The sequence below is a fragment of the Eretmochelys imbricata genome, chromosome 2, assembly GCF_965152235.1.
Source record: "Eretmochelys imbricata isolate rEreImb1 chromosome 2, rEreImb1.hap1, whole genome shotgun sequence".
Lineage (NCBI taxonomy): Eukaryota > Metazoa > Chordata > Testudines > Cheloniidae > Eretmochelys > Eretmochelys imbricata.
This window is the reverse complement of record NC_135573.1, coordinates 260886974-260914878: the sequence shown is the minus strand read 5'-3', so window position 1 is coordinate 260914878 and position 27905 is coordinate 260886974. Positions and strand designations below refer to the sequence as shown.

At 36.8% G+C, this 27905-nt stretch overlaps 1 protein-coding gene across 9 annotated transcripts in view; it reads right to left on the bottom strand.

Moving 5' to 3' along the window:
- NKTR (natural killer cell triggering receptor) overlaps positions 1-27905 on the bottom strand; it is an 83056-nt gene that overhangs the window by 23294 nt on the left and 31857 nt on the right. For 2 of the 9 annotated variants that reach the window (XM_077808439.1, XM_077808437.1), the window contains exons 4-11: positions 26789-26896; positions 24696-24740; positions 22705-22792; positions 12719-12748; positions 10643-10788; positions 5753-5975; positions 4881-5039; positions 1598-1685 (exon numbers count right to left, since the gene is read on the bottom strand). In XM_077808439.1, the coding sequence (XP_077664565.1) occupies positions 1598-1685; positions 4881-5039; positions 5753-5975; positions 10643-10788; positions 12719-12748; positions 22705-22792; positions 24696-24740; positions 26789-26896 (887 nt within the window). Of the gene's footprint in view, positions 1-1597; positions 1686-4880; positions 5040-5752; positions 5976-10642; positions 10789-12718; positions 12749-22704; positions 22793-24355; positions 24384-24695; positions 24741-26788; positions 26897-27905 lie in introns of those variants that run through there. The other 7 variants (XM_077808441.1, XM_077808438.1, XM_077808446.1 and 4 more) reach the window with 6 other exon arrangements.

The window sequence follows — 27905 nt, the reverse complement described above, 5'->3', positions numbered from 1 at the left end:
CTCAGTTACCTTTGAATCTTTCAAGGAGTAGAGGGCCTCAACAATTCCAAGGTTAAAAAGTTTGTTTGCCTCAAATGGGAGGATCCACAAGGGCGGACGCATGCCGACGGCCTCATAGCTATTGCCGTGATCATAATATGCACCATGGTGCCATTCAAAGAACTTCTGTCTGAGTGACAGTATAACTTCTAGAAAAATATCGAGTATTGATTTAGAGATTTACTGATGGAGAATCCAACATATCCCTATGCAAATTGCTGCAGTGGCTAATTACCTTCACTTAAAAATCTGCACCTGATTTCTAGTGTAAATTTGTCTAGCTTCAGTTCTAACAAACTTCTTATGCCTTTTTCTGCTAGATTAAAGAGCTCTCTATCATACCACTCTTTCCCCACATAGGCTCTTGTAGACTGTGATCAAGTCACCTAAAACTTTTCTTGGATAAATAATGTATTTTGAGCTTCTGTGTCTCATTATAAAACATCTTTCAGAGTAGCAGCCGTGTTAGTCTGTATTCGCAAAAAGAAAAGGAGTACTTGTGGCACCATAGAGACTAACCAATTTATTTGAGCATGAGCTTTCGTGAGCTACAGCTCACTTCATCCGATGAAGTGAGCTGTAGCTCACGAAAGCTCATGCTCAAATAAATTGGTTAGTCTCTAAGGTGCCACAAGTACTCCTTTTCTTATTATAAAACATGTTTTTCCTAGACCTCAAACCATTCTTTCAGCTCTCCTCTGAACCCCCTTCTAATTTTTCAACTTTCATGACTAAATTATAGGTGAATGTGACTATGAGATATTGACCTTGCATTAAACAACATTAAACTTCCCTTGTGGCTCATGTAACTCATTGCACAGTGGATCTAAGATGAGACCTATATTGACCAACTGACCTACAACTACATATGTCTCTTACTTTGGCTACCCAAACCCGTCAAAACAGAGACTGAAAGGCTAATACATCCAAAGATCTCTCCCCCATACCACTGAATCCTCAGACCCCAACAATGTCACTCTACTTTCTCGACTACGTATATACAGTAATCAGAAGAACACAGTTACTACGACTGGAGACATGATCAACAGCCATCATAACAAAAGGCAAAAGAGACAGTACTTCCTTATCTCTGCACCTTACAATCCTGGGATTCAACTAAGGCTATTGTGGGGCACCCTGACAAATGGAGAAAAGTAGCAGCTATTGTCATTGTGTCTGGCTGCTTCTGTAGTCTATCGTCCAGGGTGCCATAAGTTGGGATCCAGCAGCGATTATGGGATGAATCTAGCGGGCATTATTTACCCTCTAATTTTTTCATCCTTAAGTGATTTTAATACCCACTCATGACGAAGGGGCAAACATCCTGCTTTTCCCATCAATCTAATAGGTAAGCCTGTTTTTAGTGTAAGAGCTATAAAAATGTGAGGGTTTTACAAATACAGTTTTAATTTTGCTGCAACATTTCAACACATCAGCCAAGTAAGCTATGGTCCTTTAACCTCAGTTACAATAAAATCACATGCAAACCATACGAGTTATTTAAAACTCTGGGAAGAAAGGGTGGGTAGGGGAAAGGGTGAAAGAAATATAAACATACGATTGTTCCTCTTCCTTTAATTTTTCTTCCAGATTTAGAGACTGACGGCTTCTGGTCAGTCAAAACTGGTGCAACATCAAGAAGTTTCCTAAAATAAGAAGAAAAAATGGGTTTAATGTAACCCAGTAATAAAAATATGAATTTGTTCCTCATAGATCATTGTTAAGCTAATAATGTACAAAATATTTAACAAGAGGTCCAATAAAACAAATAGAAAAAGACTGAAAGTCAGCGTACTGAGAAAGCAATATTATGAGGAGAGAAAGAAAAAATAAGTGAATAGATAGCTTCCCTATGAAAGGTGGATCACTACCATATAGTAATTTTCACCTAGCTAACAAGATTAGACTATCTACAGTAAATAATGCTGACTTACTAATGAACTTGCAAAATGATGTTAGAACAGTGCACCCTTTTTCTAGGACGCAGTCATTTTTATCTCCTGTCTGCTAACCGTATGTGCACTGAGTAATGCCTGGATCTCCGCGTCCACAAATATATTACTTTAAGGGCTTGTCTACACAGACATTTAGTTCACAGCAAATTGGGGTGTAACTCTAACCCACACTGCACCTGCCACACACTGAGGTCCATGTGTACCCTGACAATGCACACCGACTAGAGAACTGTAAGTGCATATCAGGATGGTCCACACTGACCCTTATCGTGCAGCAAGCCAGCATGGGATAGAATTACACCCCAGCTTGCCACAAACTAAATATTCATGTACACAAGCCCTAAGGGGCATCACTAGTTTGCCACCTATGGACAACTGACCAGTTCTAATGGTTTTTAGCAATGAAAGGCAATTCAACATTCCTGTAAATACACTTCAGTATGCTCAGTAGAAATGAATAGTTGTCAAAGCTTGAAGAAATGATTTATCATTTCAAGCAGGGACTTACTGTCAACTTTTTTATGTTCATGAACATTGTTTGAGTGTAAACAGGCTCTGTAGATGATTGACTAGTATTGTATATTAAGCCATTCAGCCCATTACACAGAGTATGCTATAGAAAGAGCATTTGAACTTTGTATAATATTTCTTTTATATTTAATTTGAAACTATTTTACAAATTCATGATTATTTGGTTTCTCTAGAAAGATAGCGTTTTTGGAAAATAGGGAGAAGCATATTAACATCAGGGTCTTGACCAAATTCCAACTGATCACAAGACTGAAATCAAATTCCTCTTACTGTTTAAATTGGAAAGGTAATACTTCATTTTCCCTCTTAAACTACTCTGTTATATTGCTATGCACTGCTAAACAATTACTGCATTTTATCCTGGGGTTTCATACAGAAGCAATGGATGAAGTAATCTATTTGTATTGTTTATATTTCAATTTAGGTTTGTAACACATTTGGGATCCTTCACAATGAGTGGCACAATGTAAAGTTATTACTAGGGCTGTCAAGCAATTAAAAAATTAATCTTGATTAATCAAGTGATTAATCGTGCTGTTAAACAATAATAGAATACCATTTATTTAAATATTTTGGATATTTTCTACATTTTCATATACACTGATTTCAATTACAACACAGAATACGAGGTGTACAGTGCTCACTTTATTTTTTATTACAAATACACTGTAAAAAACAAAAGAAATTGTATTTTTTAATTCACTTAGTACGAGCTCTGTAATGCAATTTCTATCATGAAAGTTGAACTTATAAATGTAGAATTATGTACAAAAAAATAACTGCATTCAAAAATAAAACAGTATAAAACTTTAGCACCTACAAGTCCACTCAGTCCCACTTCAGCCAATCACTCACTCAAACAAGTTTGGTTACAATTTGCAGGTGTTCACACTGCCCGCTTCTCAGTTACATCACCTGAAAGTGAAAACAGGTGTTCACAAGGCACTGTTGTAGCCGGTATCACAAGATATTTACTTGCCAGATGCGCTAAAGATTCACATGTCCCTTCATGTTTCAACCACCTTTCCAGAGGACGTGTCCATGCTGATGATGGGTTCTGCTCAATAACAATCCAAAGCAGTGCAGACTGACGCATGTTCATTTTCATCATCTGACACAGATGCGACCAGCAGAAGGTTGATTTTCTTTTTTGGTGTTTCAGGTTCTGTAGTTTCCACAACTTGAGTGTTGCTCTTTTAAGACTTCTGAAAACATGCTCCACACCTCGTTCCTCTCAGATTTTGAACGGCACTTCAGATTCTTAAACCTTGGGTTGTGTGCTGTAGCTATCTTTAGAAATCTCATATTGCTACTTTCTTTGCATTTTGTCATATCTGCTGCGAAAGTGTTCTTAAAACGAATATGTGCTGGGTCATTATCCGAGACTGCTATAATATGAAATATATGGCAGAATGCGGGTAAAACAGAACAGGAGATATACAATTCTCCCCCAAGGAGTTCAGTCACAAATTTAACTAGTGCATTAATTTTTTTAACAAGCATTATCAGCATGGAAGCATGTCCTTTGGAATGGTGGCCGAAGCATGAAGAGGCATACGAATGTTTACCATATCTGGCACGTAAATACCTTGCAACGCTGGCTACAAAAGTGCCATGCGAACACCTGTTCTCACTTTCAAGTGACACTGTAAATAAGAAGCAGGCAGCAGTATCTCCTGTAAATGTAAACAAACTTGTTTGTCTTAGGGATTGGCTAAACAACATGTAGGACTGAGTGGACTTTTAGGCTCTAAAGTTTTACATTGTTTTGGTTTTGAGTGTAGTTATATGACAACAAAAATCTACATTTGTAAGTTACAGTTTCCCGATAAAAAGATTGCACTACAGTACTTGTAGGAGGTGAATTGAAAAATAGTATTTTTGTATCATTTTTACAGTGCAAATATTTGTAATAAAAATAATATAAAGTGAGCACTGTACAATTTGTATTCGGTGTTATAATAGAAATAAATATATTTGAAAAGGTAGAAAAACATTCAAAAATATTTAATACATTTCAATTGGTATTCTATCGTTTGACAGTGCAATTAATCATGATTAATTTTATTAATCACGATTAATTTTTTTTGGAGTTAATCATATGAATAAACTGCGATTAATCGACAGCCCAAGTTATTACATAAGATTCGATCTGATGAGATTAGAGACACAGGTTGAAGTGGAAATTCCAGTGGAAAATGTTACAAGCAGCTAAGTTACTTAATGTTAAGAACCTTACTTTCACCACTGGGTGGCCCTCCGAGAGTCAGTACAGAAAATCCTTTATTAATGGAAAGAACATCCCCACTAACTTAATACCATAGTGTAACAAAAAAGGTTAAATCTACAGCTTACGGCTCAGGTTCTACTTTGACAACAGGCACATCTCTTCTCAGCAAAAATCTATTTTCAGGCACTGGGGGAATTTCTTCAGGTCGAACCACAGGTTTGTCCCTTTTTGTGCTCAAGTCAACTGATTTTCTCTCATTTACATCACTCTTGTCAGAATGGCTGCTGGGTGGTGGGAGGGGGGAGAAAGCAATTTACAAAGCAAAACTATTATCTAAACCTAGGCTGAAAGACGTACAGATTCTCAAAACTGATTTAAAAAAAATAACCGTGACATATCCAACACTAAGGATATGTCACATTGTTAACTCATCACATTGTTCTATCACATTGTTAACTCATTTAATTTTATGCCAACATCTACAAGTCAAGCTATCAAAGAACTAGAGAAACAAGGCTCCTTTCACATTTAACAGACAAAAGTTATATTTCCTTCTTGGATCATCAGTTAACTTATTACAGTGTCAACAGGTATCTTAATATTCTAAAATATAGTAAATCATAATTGAAAATAAATATCACATTTTAATATGAGCATCCTTAATACAGTACAGTAAATTTTCCTCTACTTTAAAAATGATCCCAAATAATTAAATGTTGTCTCCATGCATTAGTTTCTCCTTCCCAATGTATGTAAATATATTATGTCCCAAATGGCTGTCAGTGTGCAGAGATGCAGTTTATTAGTTATTAATAGCTTCTCTATATTTAGTAAAAAATCTTTAATTAAATCTACAGTAAACTTTAATTTTAAAGGACGAACAAAATCAAACTTCCAGAATTAAATACATCTTAATAATGTTTTCCATAAAGCACCTATATAATTAACATGGTAATTTCACACATGATTTCTTTGGGATTCTTAACAGATTAGTCACCCTCTTTGGTTTGATATCCGTTTGCACCTTGGCTCCTCTTTCTTTCTCTCTTCCCGTCTTCGCTTTCTTGATTGTTTTATTTTAGTTCTTCTCTTGCGCTTTCTTCTTCTACTTTTCTCATTTTCAGCTTCACTTTCCGATGAAGATTCTGAAGAGGTTGATGAGCTAGAGGAGGAATCTGAAGCTTCTGAGTGAGTAGACGCTTTCCTCTTTTTCTCTAAAACTTAAGACGACACTATTATAGAAACATGGTTCTCCAAAAGAGCAGAGTGTAAACTATAAACAATCATCAGCTCCCTTATTTCCCGATTAGCCACAACAGAAAAGAAACAGGACACTTAAATGTGCAATTACATTAAGTAAGTGTTCGGACCATACATATTAAATGAATGAAATATCAATGAAATGATTAACCTGAAGTATAATAAATTTTATATCAGAGTAAGGATGAGTGTGGTAAAATTCTTCAGTTTCTACCAAGTGAACTATACAGCTCTCCAATTTACATCTCTCTACCCTAAAAAACAGAGTGTACCACTTTATAACCAACATTTCAATTATACATAACACAGGAGGATTTTTTAATATTTCAATAAACAAATTATAGTATATGAACAAGATGAAAAGCTTGCCATATTAACAAATAAATGTTTTATAAAGAAATGTTAATAAGTAAATGTGTGGATATTTGGTCATATGAACAGAACAGTTAACTCATGCGATTAACTCAAAAAATTAATTGCGATTAATAACATTTATAATAGAATACCAATTGAAATTTATTAAATATTTTTTGAATGTTTTTCTACATTTTCAATATTGATTTCAATTACGACACAGAATACAAAGTGCACAGTTCTCACTTTATATTATTATTTTTATTATAACTATATGCACTGTAAAAATGATAAACCAAATAGTATTTTTCAATTCACCTCATACAAGTATTGAAGTGCAATCTCTTTATCGCGAAAGTGTGCAGCATGCTTTCAGATGTCTTAAAAGAGCAACACTCTGATATGGAAACTATAGAACCCGAACCACAACCAAAAAAAAAAAAAAAATCAACCTTCTGCTGTTGGCATCTGACTCAGAGGATGAAAGTGAGTATGCATCAGTCCGCACCACTTTGGCTCATTATAAAGCAGAATCCATCATCAGCCTGGACACATGTCCTCTGGAATGGTGGCTGAAGCATGAAGGGACACATGAATCTTTATCGCATCTGGCATGTAAATATCTTGCAACACCAGCTACAACAGTGTCATGCGAACACCTGTTGTCACTTTCAGGTGACATTGTAAACTTGAAGCAGGCAGCATTATCTCCCACAAATTGTAACCAGCCTTGTTTGTCTGAGTGATTGGCTGACCAAGAAGTAGGACTGAGTGGACTTCTAGGCTCTAAAGTTTCACATTGCATTCAAAAGTAAAACAGTTTTTGTTTTAACATAATTCTACATTTGTAAGTTCAACTTTCATGATAAAGAGATTGCACTATAGTACTTGTATGAGGTGAACTGAAAACTTTTGTTTTTTTAGTGTAAATATTTGTAATAAAAAATAAATATAAAGTGAGCACTGTACACTTTGTATTCTGTGTTGTAACTGAAATTAATAGATTTGAAAATGTAGTAAACATCCAAAATTATTTAAAATAAATGGAGGACTTGTGGCACCTTAGAGACGAACAAATTTATTTGAGCATAAGCTTTCGTGAGCTACAGCTCACTTCATCGGATGCATTCAGTGGAAAATACAGTGGGGAGATTTATATACACAGAGAACATGAAACAATGGGTGTTACCATACACACTGTAACCAGAGTGATTAGGTAAGGTGAGCTATTACCAGCAGGAGGGAGCGGGGGGAGGGCTTTTGTAGTGATAATCAAGGTGGGCCATTTCCAGCAGTTGACAAGAACGTCTGAGGAACAGCGGGGGGGGGGGGGGGGGAATAAACATGGGGAAATAGTTTTACTTTGTGTAATGACCCATCCACTCCCCGTTTTTATTCGAGCCTAAGTTAATTGTATCCAGTTTGCAAATTAATTCCAATTCAGCAGTCTCTCGTTGGAGTCTGTTTTTGAAGTTTTTTTGTTGAAGAATTGCCACTTTTAGGTCTGTAATTGAGTGACCTAAAAGTGGCAATTCTTCAACAAAAAAACTTCAAAAACAGACTCCAACGAGAGACTGCTGAATTGGAATTAATTTGCAAACTGGATACAATTAACTTAGGCTCGAATAAAGACGGGGAGTGGATGGGTCATTATACAAAGTAAAACTATTTCCCAATGTTTATTCCCCTTCCCCCCTGCTGTTCCTCAGACGTTCTTGTCAACTGCTGGAAATGGCCTACCTTGATTATCACTACAAAAGCCGTCCCCCCACCCCCCTTCGGCTCTCCTGCTGGTAATAGCTCACCTTACCTGATCACTCTCGTTACAGCGTGTATGGTAACACCCATTGTCTCATGTTCTCTGTGTATATAAATCTCCCGCATGTATTTTCCACTGAATGCATCCGATGAAGTGAGCTGTAGCTCACAAAAGCTTATGCTCAAATAAATTTGTTAGTCTCTAAGGTGCCACAAGTCCTCCTGTTCTTTTTGCAGATACAGACTAACACGGCTGCTACTCTGAAACTTAAAATAAATGGTATTCTATTGTTGTTTAATTGCACGATTCATTTTTTTAATCACTTGACTACTTTAAAATAAATTTTAGCTTGCAATACTGTGACTTCATCTCATTGGTTCTTCCTAGGACAAAAGAGAAAGATGAACAAGCACTATCCACATTCATCTTTTTTTTGTTTTTTTGTGACTCAAACATCTTAGATGATCAACGCACAAGTTACACTTAAAATCAATATCAAGACTCTCAGAGTCAGTCCCAATATCCACCTCTTCTCGTAGAAACCACATCAGTCTGCTCTATCATTCATCTTCATACTTGTATAGAATTTGTCCATTACCCTCTAGGACAGGGGTGGACAAACTTTTTGGCCCAAGGGCCACATCAGGGTGCGAAACTGTATGGAGGGCCAGGTAGGGAAGGCTGTGCCCCCCAAACAGCCCCCCTGCCCCCTATTCGCCTCCTCCCACTTCCTGCCCCCTTATTGTCCCCCTCAGAACCCCCGACACATCCAACCCCCGCTGCTCCTTGTCCCGACTGCCCCCTCCTGGGACCCCCTGCCCCAAACCTCCCCCTGGGACCCCACACCCTATCCAACCTCCCTACTCCCTGACTGCCCCGACCTATCCATATCCCCGCCCCCTGACAGGCCCCCCGGGACTCCCACGCCCTGTCCAACTCCCCGTGTTCCCTGAACCCTAACTGCCCCAGAACCTCTGCCCCATTCAACCTCCCCTGCTCCCTGTCCCCTAACCGCCCCCTTGGGATCCCCTACCCAACCCCCCCACTGCCGCCCCCTTACCATGCCGCTCAGAGCAGCAGGATCTCGCAGCCACTGCCTGCGCAGCAGCCTGGCTGCGGGGTCGGGGAAGAACAGCGGGGGGAGGGGCCAGGGGCTAGACTCCTGGGCCAGGAGCTCAGGAGCTGGATGTGGCCCATGGGCCATAGTTTGCCCACCTCTGCTCTCGGACCACACCAAATCAATTAGGGGGAAACGTTCACAAATGGGAATGTCACCCTCCTCTCCTCCTGCAAGAATACTGTAAGCTGTCCCTCAGGCAACAAGACCAAAAGTCTCTTTGTTCTAACCCTTTGAAAATGAAACTTCAAGAGAGAGTGTTTTTCCTCTCTCTCAGACCTGGTGTTCATTTTCCCAACCAAACCAGAAAGGCTCAACAAATCTCTGCTAATCTTCACAAGATGACAGAAGGAAGTCACTGAACCAGCAGTCAGATAAGAAAGACTTTCCCTTCAATTCAAAAATCCCTCCATCTTTCTTCCTGGGGTCAGTATCATGTGAAATATTTTTTTGCTATATTGTCTGCCCATCTGTAGTCTCTCATTCCATAACTCTTCACAATTTTAAACGTTTGCACCATTTTAAAAAAAACAAAATCTTATATTTCACTCAAAATTTAAAGGGACTCAGTTTAAACACACAAAATCAATTTTGTCCTTTTTCAATTTGGCAAGCTTATTATTGTAGTTTATTCCGGGTAATTCAGAAACCTATGCTGTCTTTAGTTTATTTGGCATGTAAAAACAATTTCATCGACACCAGCAGGAACGTATTTTGCACAAGTGTTTTGCAGAGCATTGAGGAAGCCTGCCTATCATATTTGGGTGTACTGTCACTAAAATGGTAAGTGGTTTTGGTTAAGTTCAATTAAGTTGTGGAGAATTGGTTGTGGGAGAGGAAGGGGATGGATGGATGGGAAAATATTTAGAAGCCGTAGGCCTACCCCCATCTTTTAACAGTTTTCAGAAAGGTCAAATCTCGGCCTATACAAATTTCCAGTGATGCTTTGGATATAATTTTTACAAGTTATGGGATACCCAATAAAGTTTGGTCCTCATACATTTTCCTCTGATGATTTAAGGGGAAAAAAAATTCTGTTAACATTAATTTCATGACTAGTTTTATGTTAACAGCTCAGATATCGTGAAAGGTCTATAGTTTGTGCAGTACCAAGGAATATATTTAGAGCTCCACCTCTCAAATACTGGGAAAGAAATCTGCGTTCAAGTTCAGTATGGCAGTTCACAAAAATAAATGTAAGCAATGTTGACAAGAAATGGGCATGCCCTTTTTCAAGTGAGAGAATCTTCAGTTTAGAAAAAAGTACCTAATTCTCAGACATCTTTAAATGCAAATTAAAATGCCAGAGAACCACTAAGTTTTTAGAAATAAGTAAAAATTTTGTAATCTTTGCATAAGACAATTTTCAATACGTTTCAAGCAACATGTTTGCTTACCATTTTTTGCTGATTTTGTAACAAGCACCCCACAGTCAATAACTCGCACGTCTGCATATGGCCTACTTGCAGTATCAGTTTTCAGATTTTCTATTTGTTCTATCACTTCAAAACCAGAAATGACCAGTCCAAAGACAACATGTACACTGCAGAAATACAAGATTCAGAAAATACAACTGTTTAGGTATAGCTGGGATTCTTCTCCACTGACTTCTTCATAGACTGAAAGTCATATTCTTACATGGAATAATTCGGTTCCATCTGTATTACCGGGTTGTTCATGTCCAAAATTTAGGATTAGTAAAACCATCTTTCAAAAAAAACCAAAAACAAAAACAAAAAAAAAACCCCAAAACAAAACCAAAAACACCCCAACATCATGTTATTAAAAATGTAAGGATTTCATGCATTATTTAAAAAAAAAAAAAAAAAGAGGGTCATGTCGTGCATAGCTTCTTCTGGAAGTCAACAGCAGCTTTGGAAGACAAATCCACCTTTGCATGTGCACTTTATTAGGCTAGAATTTGGCTCCTAATCACAATCAGGGGCAGCACCAGCCTCTTCTCACCGGAGGGGCTGAGATGGGCTGGATAGAAAATTGGGGGGGGGGGGGAGGAATGCACCCTCCCTCGCCACAAGATTCCGCCCCCTCTTGTGAACCGACCCCCGGCTCCTCCTCAATTAAGTGCTGGCACTTCCTCCTCCTCCACCCCCCTGCAAGGTCTTGCCCCTGGCCAGGTCAGAGGCCAGAAGCCAAAGCTAGGCAGCTGCTGCCATGATGCAGGTGACTATGGCATTCCCCCATCTTCTCCTGCTGCTCAGGGCCCTGGGGCTGAAGCTGCTCCTCAGCTCCCCATTGTCCTTTGACGGGGTGGGGATGAGTCGGGGTTTAGTCCAGGGTTGAGGTGCTGCCAGACTATGGCAGAGGGCAGATCCTTGGCACAAGGAGGGGCGGGGGGAGAACAGTTATCCTGATGGAGTGAGCCTCCTGCTGTGTTTGCAAAAATAGGGTGGGTGGCAGAGGGCCTTTTTTATTTCCCCTCTCATAGGGCCATACGTCTAAGCACCCACTGCCCAGGGCTGTGTCCTTAAAGACACAGGGCATCCCAATGCCTAGAAAAAGCAGCTCTTCTCTATCTGATATAACATACTGAGGTGCTAAAGGAGACCGGATTCAGTGAAATATTTTACATATACCCCTCAAAAATTGCATGTCACACATTGAGTGTTTAAAAGAGGCCCTTATTGGATCCCAGTCTGCCTGGCAAAAGGGTATAATGGCTCAGGAAGGTAGGGAAGGCACAGCCTGCTGAAAGAAGAGCACGATGACAACCCAGCAGACAGTTGTGTGGGTTGCCCTTGCCACTGACAAGCCAAGGAAGAGTGGCATCATGGAGGCACCCTGTGGAGTGTTCGCAGGGCTCTAAATTGCCTTTATTGAGAGAACTATTCAGTTTAGGTATTTGATATCTCAAGGCACTGACAAACTTATTTCTCACCGCATATCAGTAAGGTAGGTAATCATTATCACCATTTTAGACAGGAAACTAAAACAGAAGTTAAAGGGCTTGCCCAAAGACACATAGTAAATCAGCAATATAGATGGGATTATTCTTTACTCGCTATTCATTAGAGCGCAACGACTTCTAAATTCTTCCTCCCATTTTCTAGTCCCATAATTAATATTTGCAGTGACTCTAAAGTATTTGGGGATACTATCTATATTGAAGACACTACAAGAAAATAAGTTTATTATAATTTTATTTTTATATTTTTAAACCCAGAGGCCCAAGGGTTAACAACAAAAGCTGGAAGTTAAAAAAAAACAAACAAACAAACAAAAAAAACCCCCTAAGTTAAAAATAAAGAATTTGATTACATTCATGACTATGTAGGTTTTTTTTTTAAAGATCGTCAAAAAAGCTGAAATGGCAACCCCCCACCAACATTTTTCTATCAAACCAACCAATTATTTTTTGTTTCTAAGTTCTGTCCACCTTTAAATTGAGATGTGAACTAATTATTCCTGAATATTAGAATTTTATTAACAGTACAAGTTAAAAATAGAAGACTTACCCATCAAGATGAGGAGCAGGCTTTGTTGTTCTAATTTGACATACATCAACATGGATATGATGGTAAAAAATCAGGAATTCAGATGAAGAGGTAAAAAGCAGAATGGCAGAGGAAACAAAAAAGTGAAGGTAAAAGACAAAAAACAGTGAAAAAATCCAGTTAAAAATTTGATAAAAGTCTAAATAAAGATTAAAATCATACTAAGTACAGGGAATTGTGAACATTAGTATAAAAAAATAATTTACATTAACGAGTACAACATTTACAAGTCCTATTTTAAAAAAATCATTAAATGCATGCAATAAACAATTTTTTCATGTATTAATGTCTGTATAAATATATACTCCAAGACATCTCATGGTAATATTTTTAAGGATAAAAAACTATACCATTTGGCAATAAAAAAGAGTGGGTGAAGTACTTCTGAAATTATTACAGTACAAGAATGTAACTATTATTTTTAAGTGAGTTCTATTAAGCAACACACAAACCAAACCAAACCCCCCCCCCCAGCAAAAAACAAAACAAAAACAGGAGTTACAATACAGGAAAGCACATTTTTCCTACTTTCTCATTCTCCTTCTATTTTGCTGGCTCCATGAATCAGCTTCCAAAACAATACATCTATATATAACATCAAGACTACAATACTGCCTCTCACATATTAAGTTTGCAGTCCTCCCTGCAGCAGCAGATTGCTCTGCTGGGTAGGGAATCAGCTGTATAGTAACAGATGCTAACATGATCCATGATTAATGCCTCATATAGATACCTCCATTCATTTAAGTTAGAAAGAGCTGGGTGTGTAGGAGCCAATAGAGAAACAGTCACTGCACTACGTCTAGTACAACAGAGCTACGTCTGTCACATTTCTTATTTCCCTTCAAGATCAGAATATTAATTTAAGAAGATGTGACTCAAACTATTTTGTAAAAGAGATTTAATTGATCATAAAGGATTGGAGTCACTCTTTAAATTCTCTCCCAGTGAGGAAAGGAAATTACTTCCAAGTTGCAAAACACTAGCATGACATAATACTTGCATCCAAGTTCAGTCTGTTCAAAGCAAGGCTGCATTAAAAGATGCAAGAGGAACTGCGCTATTTAGACACAGAAATTCAACTAGGGACATCATTTAAAACAAACAACAACCCACAATCACATTAATTTTACTCATCAGAGTATCAACATGACCTGTACGTGAATTTCTTTTCTCAAATTATTCCCTGAACCCACAGAAATCATGATTTTCCCTTTCTATGCCCCTTCCACCAATTCTTTTCAAATCCTGGGGCGTCCACAATAGATGTTCCATTTGAGGTTTCATTAAAGCAGACTTGGTATCAAGGATTCAGTACTTAAACTATCATTGAAAAGTTACTTTTAATCAGACAGTTCAAAACTAGATTGGCGGCCATGATTCCGTCCAATAAATCAATGGGGTGTTGCAGCACTGGATCACATCTGCCAAAAGATGGAACTACAAAAAATATTCATGCCTCACCTTTATTTGTGTCCAAACACCACCACTCCCCTCTTTCCCCACATTACATAGTGCAGGAAATCATTCTAGTGTAACTACAAGACAAGAGCTGCTTACATGGAAGGCATTTAATTTATTTTCCTGTTTTGTGTGTCCCTTCTGTTCGTTCATAAAATAAATCTTACTTTCTTGATGAAATATATTACTATGGATAAGCAATCTCTTATGGCCATTGTAGTTTGATGAACAAAAAAATTAATTACATTAACAATCTACATTCAAGTAAATATTTTATTTTAACCAAGTTTAATTATAAAACTGTTCTAAAAGATTGAAATTGAAACAAGCAGTTACTTTAGTGAAACCAGCACTGAAATGTATACTTTTAGTTTTTAGAAGTCAAGAAAATAATATGCAACAGTTTAAAACACAATGAATATACTAGTGACTACTGAGTGACAAGAAAGACTTAGATACTGATTTGGCAAAGCACTAAGATGGGCTCAGGTACTTTGTTGAACTGGGGCTTTAGAGTCTTGGATTAACAAAGAAAAGGGCAGCCATTGTGGCAAAACCTATCTAGGGGTTTTTCTCCCTTATTTCACTGGCAGTTTGAGCCTGACGAAATGGATAAACGGTTTTCTTCATTTGCTTGCTCATGAAACGAAAAGAGGAAAAAGTCAAGGGGGAGATTTTCAAATGCACAAATGAAAGTCAGGTGAACAACACATATGCCTTTAATGAAAGCTGGGTGCCTGTTCATTGTGCCATTGAATATCTCCTCACAAGACTACTTCAGATTAGATTTATTATATTTCAGTTAATTTTTTAAGGTCGGCTAATATTTCCATAGAAAGAATACTCTGAAATTTCATCTGTCACATTTCTTGCACTATCACTTTTCAAGAGCAAGAAGTAGGCTCTGTCTATCCACAGCTGTGAATAGAATTCATTCCCCAAGAAACATTTAATTTCATATAGAGAACTGTATTTTTACATAACTTCATTTTACTAACAATTAAACAAATTTCAAAAACTGCCATATAAGAGACAGTATTATCCAAGTTAATATTTACAGAAAAAAGTAACCATAGTCAGTGAAGATAACTAGTAAATAGATTAAAAATATTACTGCCACACAGAAGAGAATCCTTCTGATAAAGCAAGTTTATTTGTATTCTTAAAAGGACTTCAGCACTAACATAGGATTCAATGCATGTAATAACATGATCAGAAAAAGACAAGAAAGAAAGAAAGAGAAGAAAAGAAGAAAGGACAGAGCCTTAGAGGAATGAGACATTACCTTTGGAGCGCACGATGTAACACTGTTTCTGTAAATTTTACACAAAAATGGCAAGAAATAAATTGTAATACATTTTCAAACAAAATGGAGTCTGTTTTATTAAAATACAAATTTAAAGTATGCAAAACAAGGATGCTTTAAAAATAGAGGGCTCTAAATTTTCTATAGAACAAAAAGGTATTTGGAAAGCTAGAACAAGTTTTGTTTTTAAACACTAAAGAAATGCTCTGCTTGAGCACTGAATTACAAAGATAAACCATTGTGAAAATGGAATCCACTCATACCCTTAATTAAATCCTCAATCCAGCAAAGCACCTGAAAACAAGCATAATTTAGCAAATGAGTAGCTAATTTCAATGGGACTTCTCAGATGCTTATAGTTCCACAGGTGTTTAGGAGGTTTACTGAAGCAAGTCCTAATTCTATACTTTATAGGATGCCATACTACTACATTTCTTATATAAATATGATACTGAAAACTACTGATTTACCAGTAAAACACATTAGAAATCTGTTAATCTACACTTTCACAAGTTCCAGCAACTGGCTAAGACCTCTCTCATGTTAATAAGTTTCCCTTAAAAAGGGAAAATAGACACTGTCATTAAAAAGCAAGGGAGGGCTATCATTTAACTAGAAATCTAACAAGGAAATCAAGATTGAAGATGCAAACGGAGGAAGTATTTTTACCCTATGACTTTACATTTTTGTTTTGATATACTTCTAAAACTACAACATTATTTCAGTAATACAATTAACCTATTTGGAATAAAGAAGATATATTGAACAGCTAAATATTGCTTAATTAAATTAATCTACCAATTAACAACTAAACAAAGAGCAGGTTTTTTTTACTCTGCCTTTACGCACATAGGCTATGATCCTGCAGTGCTTAGGTATGTGCTTAACTTTACTCATGTGAGTCGTGCAAGTCAATGGGATTATTCATGTGTTAAAATTAAGCACGTATAAGCATTTTGAAGGACTGTGGTCAAAAACACTGAAATACTGAATCCCCTTTGATCTATTTAGTAATTTAATATATTACTGTAAAATAGTACAAATAAAATTAAATAGAAAATTTTACTTCAAAGTAGTAATAATGGAAAAATTCTGAATGTTATTTGGGACACTCACATTATAAGACCTTAACTGAAAAGCTTAGTAATTAACTGTTTCCAATTAGTCATTAGTAATATACAGAAGTGGCTGTAACAGTGGTCATATAGCACAACCCTCAAAATGAGTTTTCTTCTTCACTCAGGAGTTCAAAAATGTCTATTTATTCTATTTTTGTCACAAAACATGGCACTGTGCTTCAGAAATGTGACTTTCTGAAATGTTAAAATTCTACCAGGAATTAATTTGTCAGCATGAAAAAGTAGACATGTAATTCCGTGGCTCACAGCATTAAACTGATACTAAGTAAGAGTTTTGCCTCAAATGATGTTTAGTGCAGAAACGAATGGCTTCAAAACTTCATAAACTAGCTCTAAGATATAAATGCAAAAATTCCAAACACTCAAAATAATGGGGAATAATATTTAGGACTTTTCACACATCTTCAAGAAGCTTTGGAAAAAAAAGTCACCTGAATTCTCAGTAGGCTAACTGGTTAGTTTAAAGAAATACTGACCAGATCACAATATGAAAAATGTGTACCTATTATTGTTACAAATAGTATCTAGACTACGATAACGAAGAGAAAATGTGTTTTCTAGCTTTTCAGTTTGTGATTTTTTTTTTTTTTTTTTACTTTGGGCCTGATCCTGCAATCAAACATGTGCTTATCATACTATTTCAAGTAGTCCCACCAAAATTAATCAATAAGGTCTGTCTTTGGATTCTTGAACTCTCCCTTCCCCCACTCCCCCAACTGTGTATGAGAAAGGTAATGTTGCCAACAAGTGTTTGAAGGATCAGAGCCTTTGTGAATTTTATAACATTTTGTATGTACTCAGTTTCACTGTTTTGTTGATGGTCAGTTACACTTGTAGTCTCAAGTATTATTAATATAATTATTACCACATTATGCCCATGCACCACTCTAGGAGGGCTCACACATGTTCTTCCCCAGGCGTTGCAAGAAGATATTTACCAGTAACAGCAGCAGCACAGCTAAAACTGAGCAGGCACTGGGCCATGAGGAGAAAGACGGGTAAGCCTAGTATATCCACTACTGATTTCTGTCCCATCCAAAAAACACTTCTGAATATCAGCATGGGATCAGGAAAATCTTTATTTGTTTTTTTCAAGGTTTAAAAAAAAGTCAGGACATACTATATTTAAAGGGTGTTCTCCCAGAACCCTGAATTATCTGAAAGTGGTTAATATAAAAAATTGAAGTTGGCAGTGGTCCTTTATGAGAAAAATATCAATGGGTAATTTTTAGCTTTCAACTATTGCTTTATAATTTGTTTTCAACTTGTAACAGCCAAATCTAAGAACCTGCACCATAGTCTCATGAAATATTAGGAGTAACACCTTGAATATTTAAAATCAAATGGTATAGAAAGACTTCTTGAACATTTTCTTAATTAAGCAACAACGTGCTTCAGTAACACTGGTGAACAGAATAACTCCTTTTAGTACATTTAAAGATTGGTTATTCCAATAAATGTGATCTTGTCTTCAGCTAAGTATTTTCAATTCATCCCAAATCATTCCCTGCATTTAATAATCATAATACAAAGTTAAATGGCAGAAAATTGTCTAACAATAAAACCCTTTTATTACCACTTGTGACACAGAGCACACTTCATTACGCTTCTGTGACCATGTCTTATTCTCTACTAAAGGGTTTTTTTGCCCTGTTTGTTCTTCTCTCAAATTGATCCTTAATTTTCCCCCCTAACCTATTTCTTCAGTCTTTTCCATTTAAACTTCTCTAGCAGTACTTGATAAGAGACCAGTTTCTCTGCCCTACTCATTCACACCCATGACATTCCAGATCAATAAACTACAACTGAAGTGGTCTGAAATTAGTAAAATTCTGTGCTTATAAGATCAGAGCATTGGTGTCCAGTATAATCAATTTCAAGTAACTCACAATATAATAATTCAATTTGTTTTTCATTGGGCATTTGATGGAGCATCATACTGGACAGTAGCAACTGTGCGTTAATCCAGTCTACCTGCCAAGAGAATATTCACAGCCTAATAGGTTATTGAAAAGTCCACAGTTATACCAAACAGCACTAATGCCTGATAAGAGGAAAGGCCCTCTTAAAATGAGGCCAACAAATAAGTCATTTTGAACAACCATGTCTTTAAAGTTGTGCAATCCTTTATTTCTACTTAGGCTTCAGTCCTGCAAACACTTCTGCTTAACTCCAAGCACTAATCCATGGTTTTAGAGTTCAGCACGTGCATAAACACTTGACAGACTGGGGCCTCAGTTTGTCTGGAGAAACAGGGTGGATAAAAGTTAAAAAAAAAAAAAGAAAAGAAAAAGAAAAAAAATCAGATTTTTTTTTTTAATATAAATTGGATTTTTTTTTATAAAATGCTTTTTGAGGAAAAAACCTATCTAAAGATAATTTTAATTAAGATACATTATAGCTCAAAGATATCTCATCATGGAATAGGGATTATTAATTCTAATTCTATAGTATGAGACAATATATTCATGTAATGTTTAAGAAAAACTTTGTAAATGAGTTCCAATCGTTCCTGGATTAGGGACCCAATCTTATGGGGTTCCACAGGCTTCTGTATAGATTATTTAGGTTAATCTTTCTATTTACTCAGTGCTGAGTCTAGAAGATACCATCAGAGATGCTTAGTTTTGCAGTTCTCAGACTGTGGATTTGTGTCTCCAGAGGTAACATGCTTGTTAACAGCAAAAATGGTTTTAAATAATATATAGAGGTGAGAATAGTTAAATAAAACAATTGAAATGTCTGTCTGGTGATGGTCTCCTCCTAATACAACATGGCAAGAAAATCCTGCAAATATTAATGATTAACCTGTTGAACTGGAGATAGTTCACCTCCCAATGACTTCATAAATATCTGCTTCAATTACTTTTGGTAAATGAAATAACCAATCATTCATTTTCTGATATAGCTATAAAACTAATCTGAAAAGTTTTCAAAATAAATCACTGTTTAAAAATGTGTGTACCTTCAAAAAAATGAAACCTGCTTCTAATCTCTGAGCTGTGAAGAATATATATTTAGGTTGTAACAATCAACAAGAGTGCACTTTTACGTAGAAAACCATGATTAAATCAAGTCTTCCTGACCAGTGATTTAAATCATGATTGAAAATCAATTTGATTTAAATCAAATCCACCCTATGGAGAAATATAAAGCTCTTGACATCAATACAAATATGTGCAATATCAGAATATGCTATCCAATCATGCACCAAACCCTGTATGTGCAGGACTGAAAACAAAAATTAAGGAAGAGTTGACATATATCTCCTTCTATAAATCCAACAAGTTGGATGTATAATTTCAAAAAGGTATGACTGTGTTTTATTTAAAGTCTGAAAATGTCCTTTAAAACCTACCCAATAATCTTTGATTTGTCATCTTTGAAGAACTTAAATCCTTTTAGCTATATAAATGGAATTATAGATTTTAAAACAAACATTCTATTTAATATTTAATATTAAGATTTTATTATATTATATTAATTTTGTCACTCAAACAGCTTAAAGGATGAGGCCAGGAAAGGACTATTTTGGGTTTCAAGAATTGTATACTTTAATAAGGGTAAATCAGGCTGTACAAACTTAATGGCATTAAGCCTGGAGGAATACTGTAAGTTGAGGTAACTTTGCTGAGCAAGAGCAACTACTTTCATATATTACATTTTTAACTTTTAAACGATGAAATCATTGGGAGTGAAATCTGGAAACAATTACTTTTACGAGCTATCTAAATCTGAAACTGTGCATGTTAGAAGCTATCTTATGAGCAGTTGCTATGATTTGTGAGTTTATACCCATAAAGGAGAGTTTGCATGAAAAGAAAGCCATGGTTGTAGTTTGTGGTCTTTCATGACCCATTCTTGCCCAACCACAAATCAAATTACGAAAGACGACCCCGCCTCTGCAACTGATCATGCATAGCCATACTGCTGCACCTGTGTAGTGTTTCAATGCAACTTGTATGGTTGCAGCCATCCCGCCCTGTGAGCTATCAGTTGCAGGATTCACGCTTAACTGTAAAACTTTTTCTCTGAGAAACAAAAGTGATATCAATTAATGCAGTTTTTAAAATACACGTGCTCTTAAAAACATTTCATATGTTTGAAAAATATAATAGAAACGTTTCTTTAAATATTTATCTTTCAATGATTAAATCAAATAATTTAAATTTTGTATTCAATGTTACCTTAATGTTCTTTTTTATTTAAAAAAAGTTAACCTAAACACACCAAACACTCAGCTTGTTTATTTAAGAAAATTTGATACACATATCTAAATATAATATAGGAAAGATAAAAGAAACTTTAGAGCCCTCGGATGGTAGCTTCTTGATTGATGTAGCTTATTAAATTTCCAAGTTTACAGTTCAGATAAACTCAAAAATGGAAAATTATGACTTGAGAATCAAAAAGCAAGTCACTATATATTACACTTAAAAGGAACAGTGAACTAATCTGTTTTAAATACTTATTTGTAAGTTATGTAATTTTATATATATGTAAAACGTGTGTTATATATACACAGCTAAATGTATAAAATGTACCGTACTCAGTAATACACAGCCATCTTCCAGCCAAACTGACAGAGATAACAGCAGGTGGCACCACAAAGCTGCAGCTTTTTGAGAAGCAGAGGGTTTGAGTGCAAAATCAGAAGTAAATCAATTTCCAAAGATTGCCTCTTGTGCTTCTGTTTTCCATTTTTAGGACATTCTTTAGGAAGTGACCTAAAAATGTCTCTTATCTGAACCTTATCAGATTACATTGAAGAACTCTTTTCAGGCAAAGAAAATGGGCATCCTTTTGGACAATTTACGCTTTTATTGAAGACAGTGAAGCGCCATTCATTCTTATCCATCAAGAAAGATGGCAAAGTAAACAAAGTTTTAATGTAGCAAACTATATGACTATTTAATTTCTGAAGAATAACAATGTAAAGATACTTCACAATGAAAACCTCCTCCCCAACATAAACCCAAAGTTAGAAACCACATTTTTTTCAGATATGCATAGCTCAGTGGTTTGATCACTGGCCTGCTAAACCCAAGGTTGAGAGTTCAATCCTTGAGGGGGCCATTTAGGGATCTGGGGCAAAAATTGGCGATTGGTCCTGCTTTGAGCAGGGGGTTGGACTAGAGGATCTCCTGAGGTCCCTTCCCACCCTGATATTCTATGAAATGTTAAAAAGGGGGACAATTTTTAAAAGATAGTGAAGTAGATGCATAGTCAAACATTAGCAAATTTTAAAAGAGATATTAGTGAGCCTAAAATTTGATATCAGCCAAAACGTTAGTTATTTCTTTCAGTATAGAACAGTTATTCCTGTTAGAGCTGTACTTTAGTCAAATATCTTGTATATTGTAACAGAAGCATGCTTATAAACTGGGGTGTGTTATAATAGAAATAACTGTACGAGAAGGGATCTTCTACAGTTCCTTCAACAAACACCCTTAATTTAAATCCAGTTTAACCAGTGTTGGCAGAAAAGCCATTTGTACACAGATATGTACAGTACTATGCAGCAACACAGAAGGAAGGTACTTCAGGGATAGACTAGAATAGTAAGTACGAATACCCCATAAAAACAGACCACATTTTGAAAACACATGCAACTGTTGACACTAAACTATCTATATATTAGACATCTTGTCCTTTTTCACAGAAAATTTTGAAGTTTGGAGTTTACAGTTGCTCAATTATAATTTATTTCATGTGCATGATATTGAAGAAGAACACAAAGCAAAAACAATCTACCCCAGGGACACTAATGAACACAAAAGTCTAGGCCAATGTTACTTTAGAAAAACAAGCAATAAACAAGTAACATTCATATATGATCAATTCTCGTGCTCCAGGAAAACACAAATAAATTGAGACTATCATATTTAATGTTTCCTAATTACAACAGCTCACAAACAGCAGGTACTCATTGGATTCTAGTCAAACATCCATATATATATTTAATTTAGCAATACCATCTTTCTCATGAACAGCGCTTCTCTGTTTAAGAAAAGTTCAGCTCTCAAACTACATCTACTTACATGAAAAATTGGGAACCATTGGTATGTTTCCCTCGGTTTGCCATTGACAAAAGGAATGCTCTGTCATGTTTGAGAACAAAGTTTTCATCTGTTTGAAGAAAAAAAACCATGTTAGTCAGTTTCCCCCATAAATGAATACAAGTATAATTTTCTTAGCAGCACATGGACAGTACAACGAGAAATTCTTCTTCTGCTCACTAAGGAAACTTGAACACTTTAAAAAAAAAGAATTCTATGCAAAATCTCTCAAAAATTAAGAGCGGAGACAGATTTATATTTGTTAAGTCAGAAATACCGAGAAAAGAACACAGGAGTTTGCTTTTTTTTTTTTTTTTTTAAGTCACAACTGCTTTAGAAACAGTCTGAACCATATTGCTAAGAATAAATGTATTTAAAATGTTTTGTTATTGTCTTCCAAACAACTTGAACTCATCATACGCTTCCAAAAACTTAAACCCAACAGTGTCTCCTGAAAGAAAGCCACTTTGATAACAGACTCTCCCTCTCCCATCCTAAAACATGGCTGAACATATTCAATGCTATCATTTACACATAATGTTGAGTATTACTTAGGTAGGAAGACACAGTTAAACAACTTTTTCCTGCCAGGGTGTTAACTTGTGCACTACATCAATCTGCGGAACTCAAACTTGAAGTTTCAAAATCCGAAAGGAAATTAATTTAATAGCGACACTTGCATGAGAGGAGTAAAACACGTCCTCCTCTTCAACCCAACTGTAAAAGACAGATTAGAGGTTGAAAAATAAGAATGTATTATTTAATCCAATAAACTAAGTAAAGAGGACCCATAGTTGTGCAGTCAAAATATTTTCAATCAGCAAAATGAAATAACTACACAACTAATTTACCACAGACAAAATCGTATTAGACTTAAGATTGTACCATTAATGTTTAAAAATGCAGACAAATATACAGTACCAGATTTTTAGCACTTACCAATCCAAGTGTATTCTTTAGAAACAAGAGCTCAACTTTTTAGAGTAGGGATCTGTTCATATAGCTGCTTCTGATTAACAGCTGTAATATTCTGACATCTAACTATGCTTCCTTATTACATATTAAAGAAACTTCACAGCATGCACCTAACTACAAAGAATTGTTCACAGCACACAATACATGAAACACCCAACAGCTTATGTACAGGCTTGTGTCAAGACTGGAATAGCACAGTAACTTCCCATTTTTTACACTTAAAAATTATACTGTACCTTGTCTCCTAAAAGCACTGATTACCATTACAAACTCTCACACCTCTTTCTTTCCAAAAAAGCTTTAGAAAGAAGGTGAATGGTGTACATTTATCCACTCTGTGCAAATAAATTACTTGCACAGAGTATAAATACAGCCACATATTTTTAGAAACCAACACTAAATATACAAACCTCGGAGGGAAAAAATGGACAGTGTTTTTAAAGAAATAAGAACGGTTTTGAACTGGGAATAATTCCAAGTATTTATTCTCCAAATAATTAATTTTCCCTCAAAAAAGTTAGATACAGAATTCTCCACGTCTCCAAGCAATACAGATATCCATCCACAAACTGATACATTATCAGTTGTCCATATATTTACTAGGGAGGGTGCAAGGGAACAGAGTTTGAATTTGTGTTACTGAGCTTGTGTCTCTTACCTTTTCATTTTGCAAAAGACCACATTCTCTATAAACAAAAGAATATGTTGACAGTTTTAGGCAGGAAGATAGGAGTTTTCATGAATCAAGTTGCCTAACCTCCATGCTGAAAGTCATGTTTAACCAGTAAAGTTAGCCTTAATTAATTTTGTCAGTTAACATTAAATAGCTCAATAAATGTATCTGAAATCCATGCATATAAAAATAACTGTCATGCAATATTAGTTTCATGCAAAAGGTGACCTATAAGTAGACCTTTCCACATTAAATATCTTGGGAATCAAAACTTCTTTTATCTCCGAAATGAAGCAACAGACCATAAAGACATATTAGCCCTTACCTTTAAAATATCCACCATAAATAGATTCACCTCCTTTTCCATTACCTATGTAGTAAAAGCATGCATTAAATCTTATCAGAAGATTTTAAGTTTGCTTTATAAACAAACAGTTTTAGAATAGTAAGTAACAAATTACTTTTTAAAAGGTACTATTTGCAAATACACCTCTACCCCGATATAACGTGGTCCACGGGAGCCAAAAAAATCTTACCGCGTTATAGGTGAAACTGCATTATATTGAACTTGCTTTGGCCTGGAGCATTTCTGTTATTAATACAGTATTTGACACAAGAAGTTTTATTCTTGGCATTGTTTTTAGAACGGGCGCATCTGATGTCATCCTTCACATCAAGCCCAGGGTTGGGGCTCGCAGCCCCGCAGCTCCACACGGGGTCGGGGCTTGCAGCCATGCGTCACAGTTGGGGCTCACAGGCTAGCGCAGGGCTCAAGGCTTGCGACCCCCCACATAACCGGGTTGCGACCCCCAAAGGGGTCACGAACCCCAGTTTGAGAACCAATGTTGTAGACAAGACAGAAAACCACTTTTGCTTTATCGCGTTATATCCGAATTCGTGTTATATCGGGGTAGAGGTGTAATATGAATTAAAGGGATACACTCAAGTATATCAAATACCCAACATTTAGATTTTGTGCAAAAGCTTTATAAAGTCTTACATGAAGAGTTTCTTTTAATTTCATGAAATATTTTTGTTTGGCTTTAAATATTCCGCTATGGAGTCTGCAACCCAGACCTTTGCACCAGTGATGTAGTTCACAGTCCAATAAAGCTTGCCCTGGGGATGGAGAGGACTGGAAAAAACTCAAGTGAGGCTCCAAAGCAGTGGTGGGTAACCTGCGGCCTGTCAGGGTAATCCGCTGGCGGGCCGCGAGACAATTTGTTTACATTGACCACCCACGGGCACGGCCGCCGGCAGCTCCCAGTGGCCACGGTTTGCCGTTCCCGGACAATGAGAGCTGCAGGAAGTGATGCAGGCTGCAGAGACGTGCTGGCCGCCGTTTCCCACAGCTCCCATTGACTGGGAACAGTGAGGTGCGGCCGCTGGGGGCCATGCTTGCGGACGGTCAATGTAAAACTGTCTCGCGGCTGGCCTGCCACTGGATTACCATGACGGGCTGCAGGTTGCGCACCACTGCTCAAAAGGTTACTCCTCTCCCTTAGTACTTAAGGATCTCCAAACAGGAGGAAATAGGAAAAAGTAGCAGCAGGTATCAGAGAAGAGAGCTAACAAACAAGGTTGACAGCTTTCCACGCTCACAGAAACCCAGCTGTGGCTCAGATGCCACAAAAGTGAAAAAGTAGCTACCAGTTCTTTCAGAGCAACCCTGCTCTATATCTGTCCCCTAGCTTCTTCGTTGGTACAACGTACCTGCAGAGGCAGCCTTTTACCAGTTGAGAGAGTTCAATCTGCAAGGCCAGTAAGTAAGAGTGCAGCGGTAAAGAAAAATCCACTTTGGGGAGGGCAAACATTTTAAGGAAGGGCTGAGGGAGGGACCCTAAGTTGTGTGTATATTGGGGGAAAAGAAGCAGAACAAGTCCTTGTTGCTTTGAATTTACATTTGGAGGCTCATCCAATACGTATTTTCAATGCACCTATCACCATTGTACTTATTCACACAGTTACATCCCTTTAATGCAGTATTGTACCAGCACAAAAGAATCAGAGTTAACATTACCAGCATTGCCCACACTACGTAAAATGCAATAAGGAAAAGATTTAAAGTAAATTACATTTAAGGTGTTTTCTTTAAACAACAAAAGATAGCGTTAGCAACTCAGGCAAGGAAATCTGTGTTTTAATACTATATATTTTTAACATCTAACAAGAACATTTTAGAACCTCAGTATCAAAAAATACCTAAAGGGATTCTTATGGTATTCCAAAGACTCCACAATATGTGCAATTCTAAATGTAATCTTAATAATAATATATAAGAATGAAAAATAATGTAATATTTGGTTTTAATATCTACAAAGTATAAAAACACAAGGAATTTTCTGGCAGTAATTTTAACTTCGTAAATTAGAACTGCAATTAAATCTCTTAGCACAGAGAAAGAATTTTCTGTTTTACCTTCACTGAAGTCTCCACCCTGAATCATGAAGTTTTTAACCACACGATGGAAAGTAGAGCCTTTGTAACACAGCTTTTTTCCAGTTGTTTTTCCAATTCCTTTTTCACCTGGTAAAAGGAAATGTAAAAAATAACCACCACCAATTTATTTGCTAAAAAAGTCAAATTACTGCCCAAGCTCTTAAGCAGGGATATTTTTTTTCTGGGAAACTCAGAGCTTAAGAGAAGCCATCAAAATGGGGAACGTAAGACAGCCTCATACAGATAAGGAAAAAGGGATGAAGCCCCAGATACTACGACAATGCACACAGCATCTGGTCACAGCACAGACAGTGCACCAAAGAGTATTTTAAGGAGGCAGACCGAGGAGGACAGCAGCAGTGAGCACTGCTGCAGACAGGAACTATCTGCAAAAAGGTGATCATCTCCAGAGAGTTCAGAACGGCCTTTGTAACAAAGAAAGGCAGTATAGGCAAAGCAGCTTTACAGAAGGCAGTTCAAGCAAGTACCGGTGCATTGGGCCCCTACTGTAAAATGGGGCCTCCTCCCAGCACCCTGCAAAACCACAACAGGGCAGGGGAAACTCTCCTCTTGGGGTCCAAGGACCCATGGGAAAGAAATTGCAGGATGAATCCAGTCAGAGTCTGAAGCCTGCACAGCAGCTGCAGAATGCAGGCACCAATGGACACTGATGTCAAACTGCTTTCTGCGGTTCTTTCTGAACATTATCTTCCTGTGCCGATTCCCTGTTTGCTCCAGTTCCCTCCCAACTGCCTTCCTCATGGTCTCCAACCCATTAATCTCCTCCTAACATAATCCCAAAGAATTTAAACACAAAACAAAAAAAAACTCCAGAACAAATATGATGGTAGTAGCCATTGTATTGCTCACTCTGCTCGTATATTTTATCCCTTTTCACTTACCCTTTGTCTGTCTTGTTTGGTCTCACTATAAGATATTTGAGGCAGGGACTGCCCCTTATTCTGTTTGTACAGTGTCTAGCATAATGAGTTCCTATTCTCAGTTGGTCCCAATGCACTACCATAACGATGATGATGAAATAAATAAATAAATAAATAATAGGAACTGGAGGGAGAAATACATGGGGCATCACTAT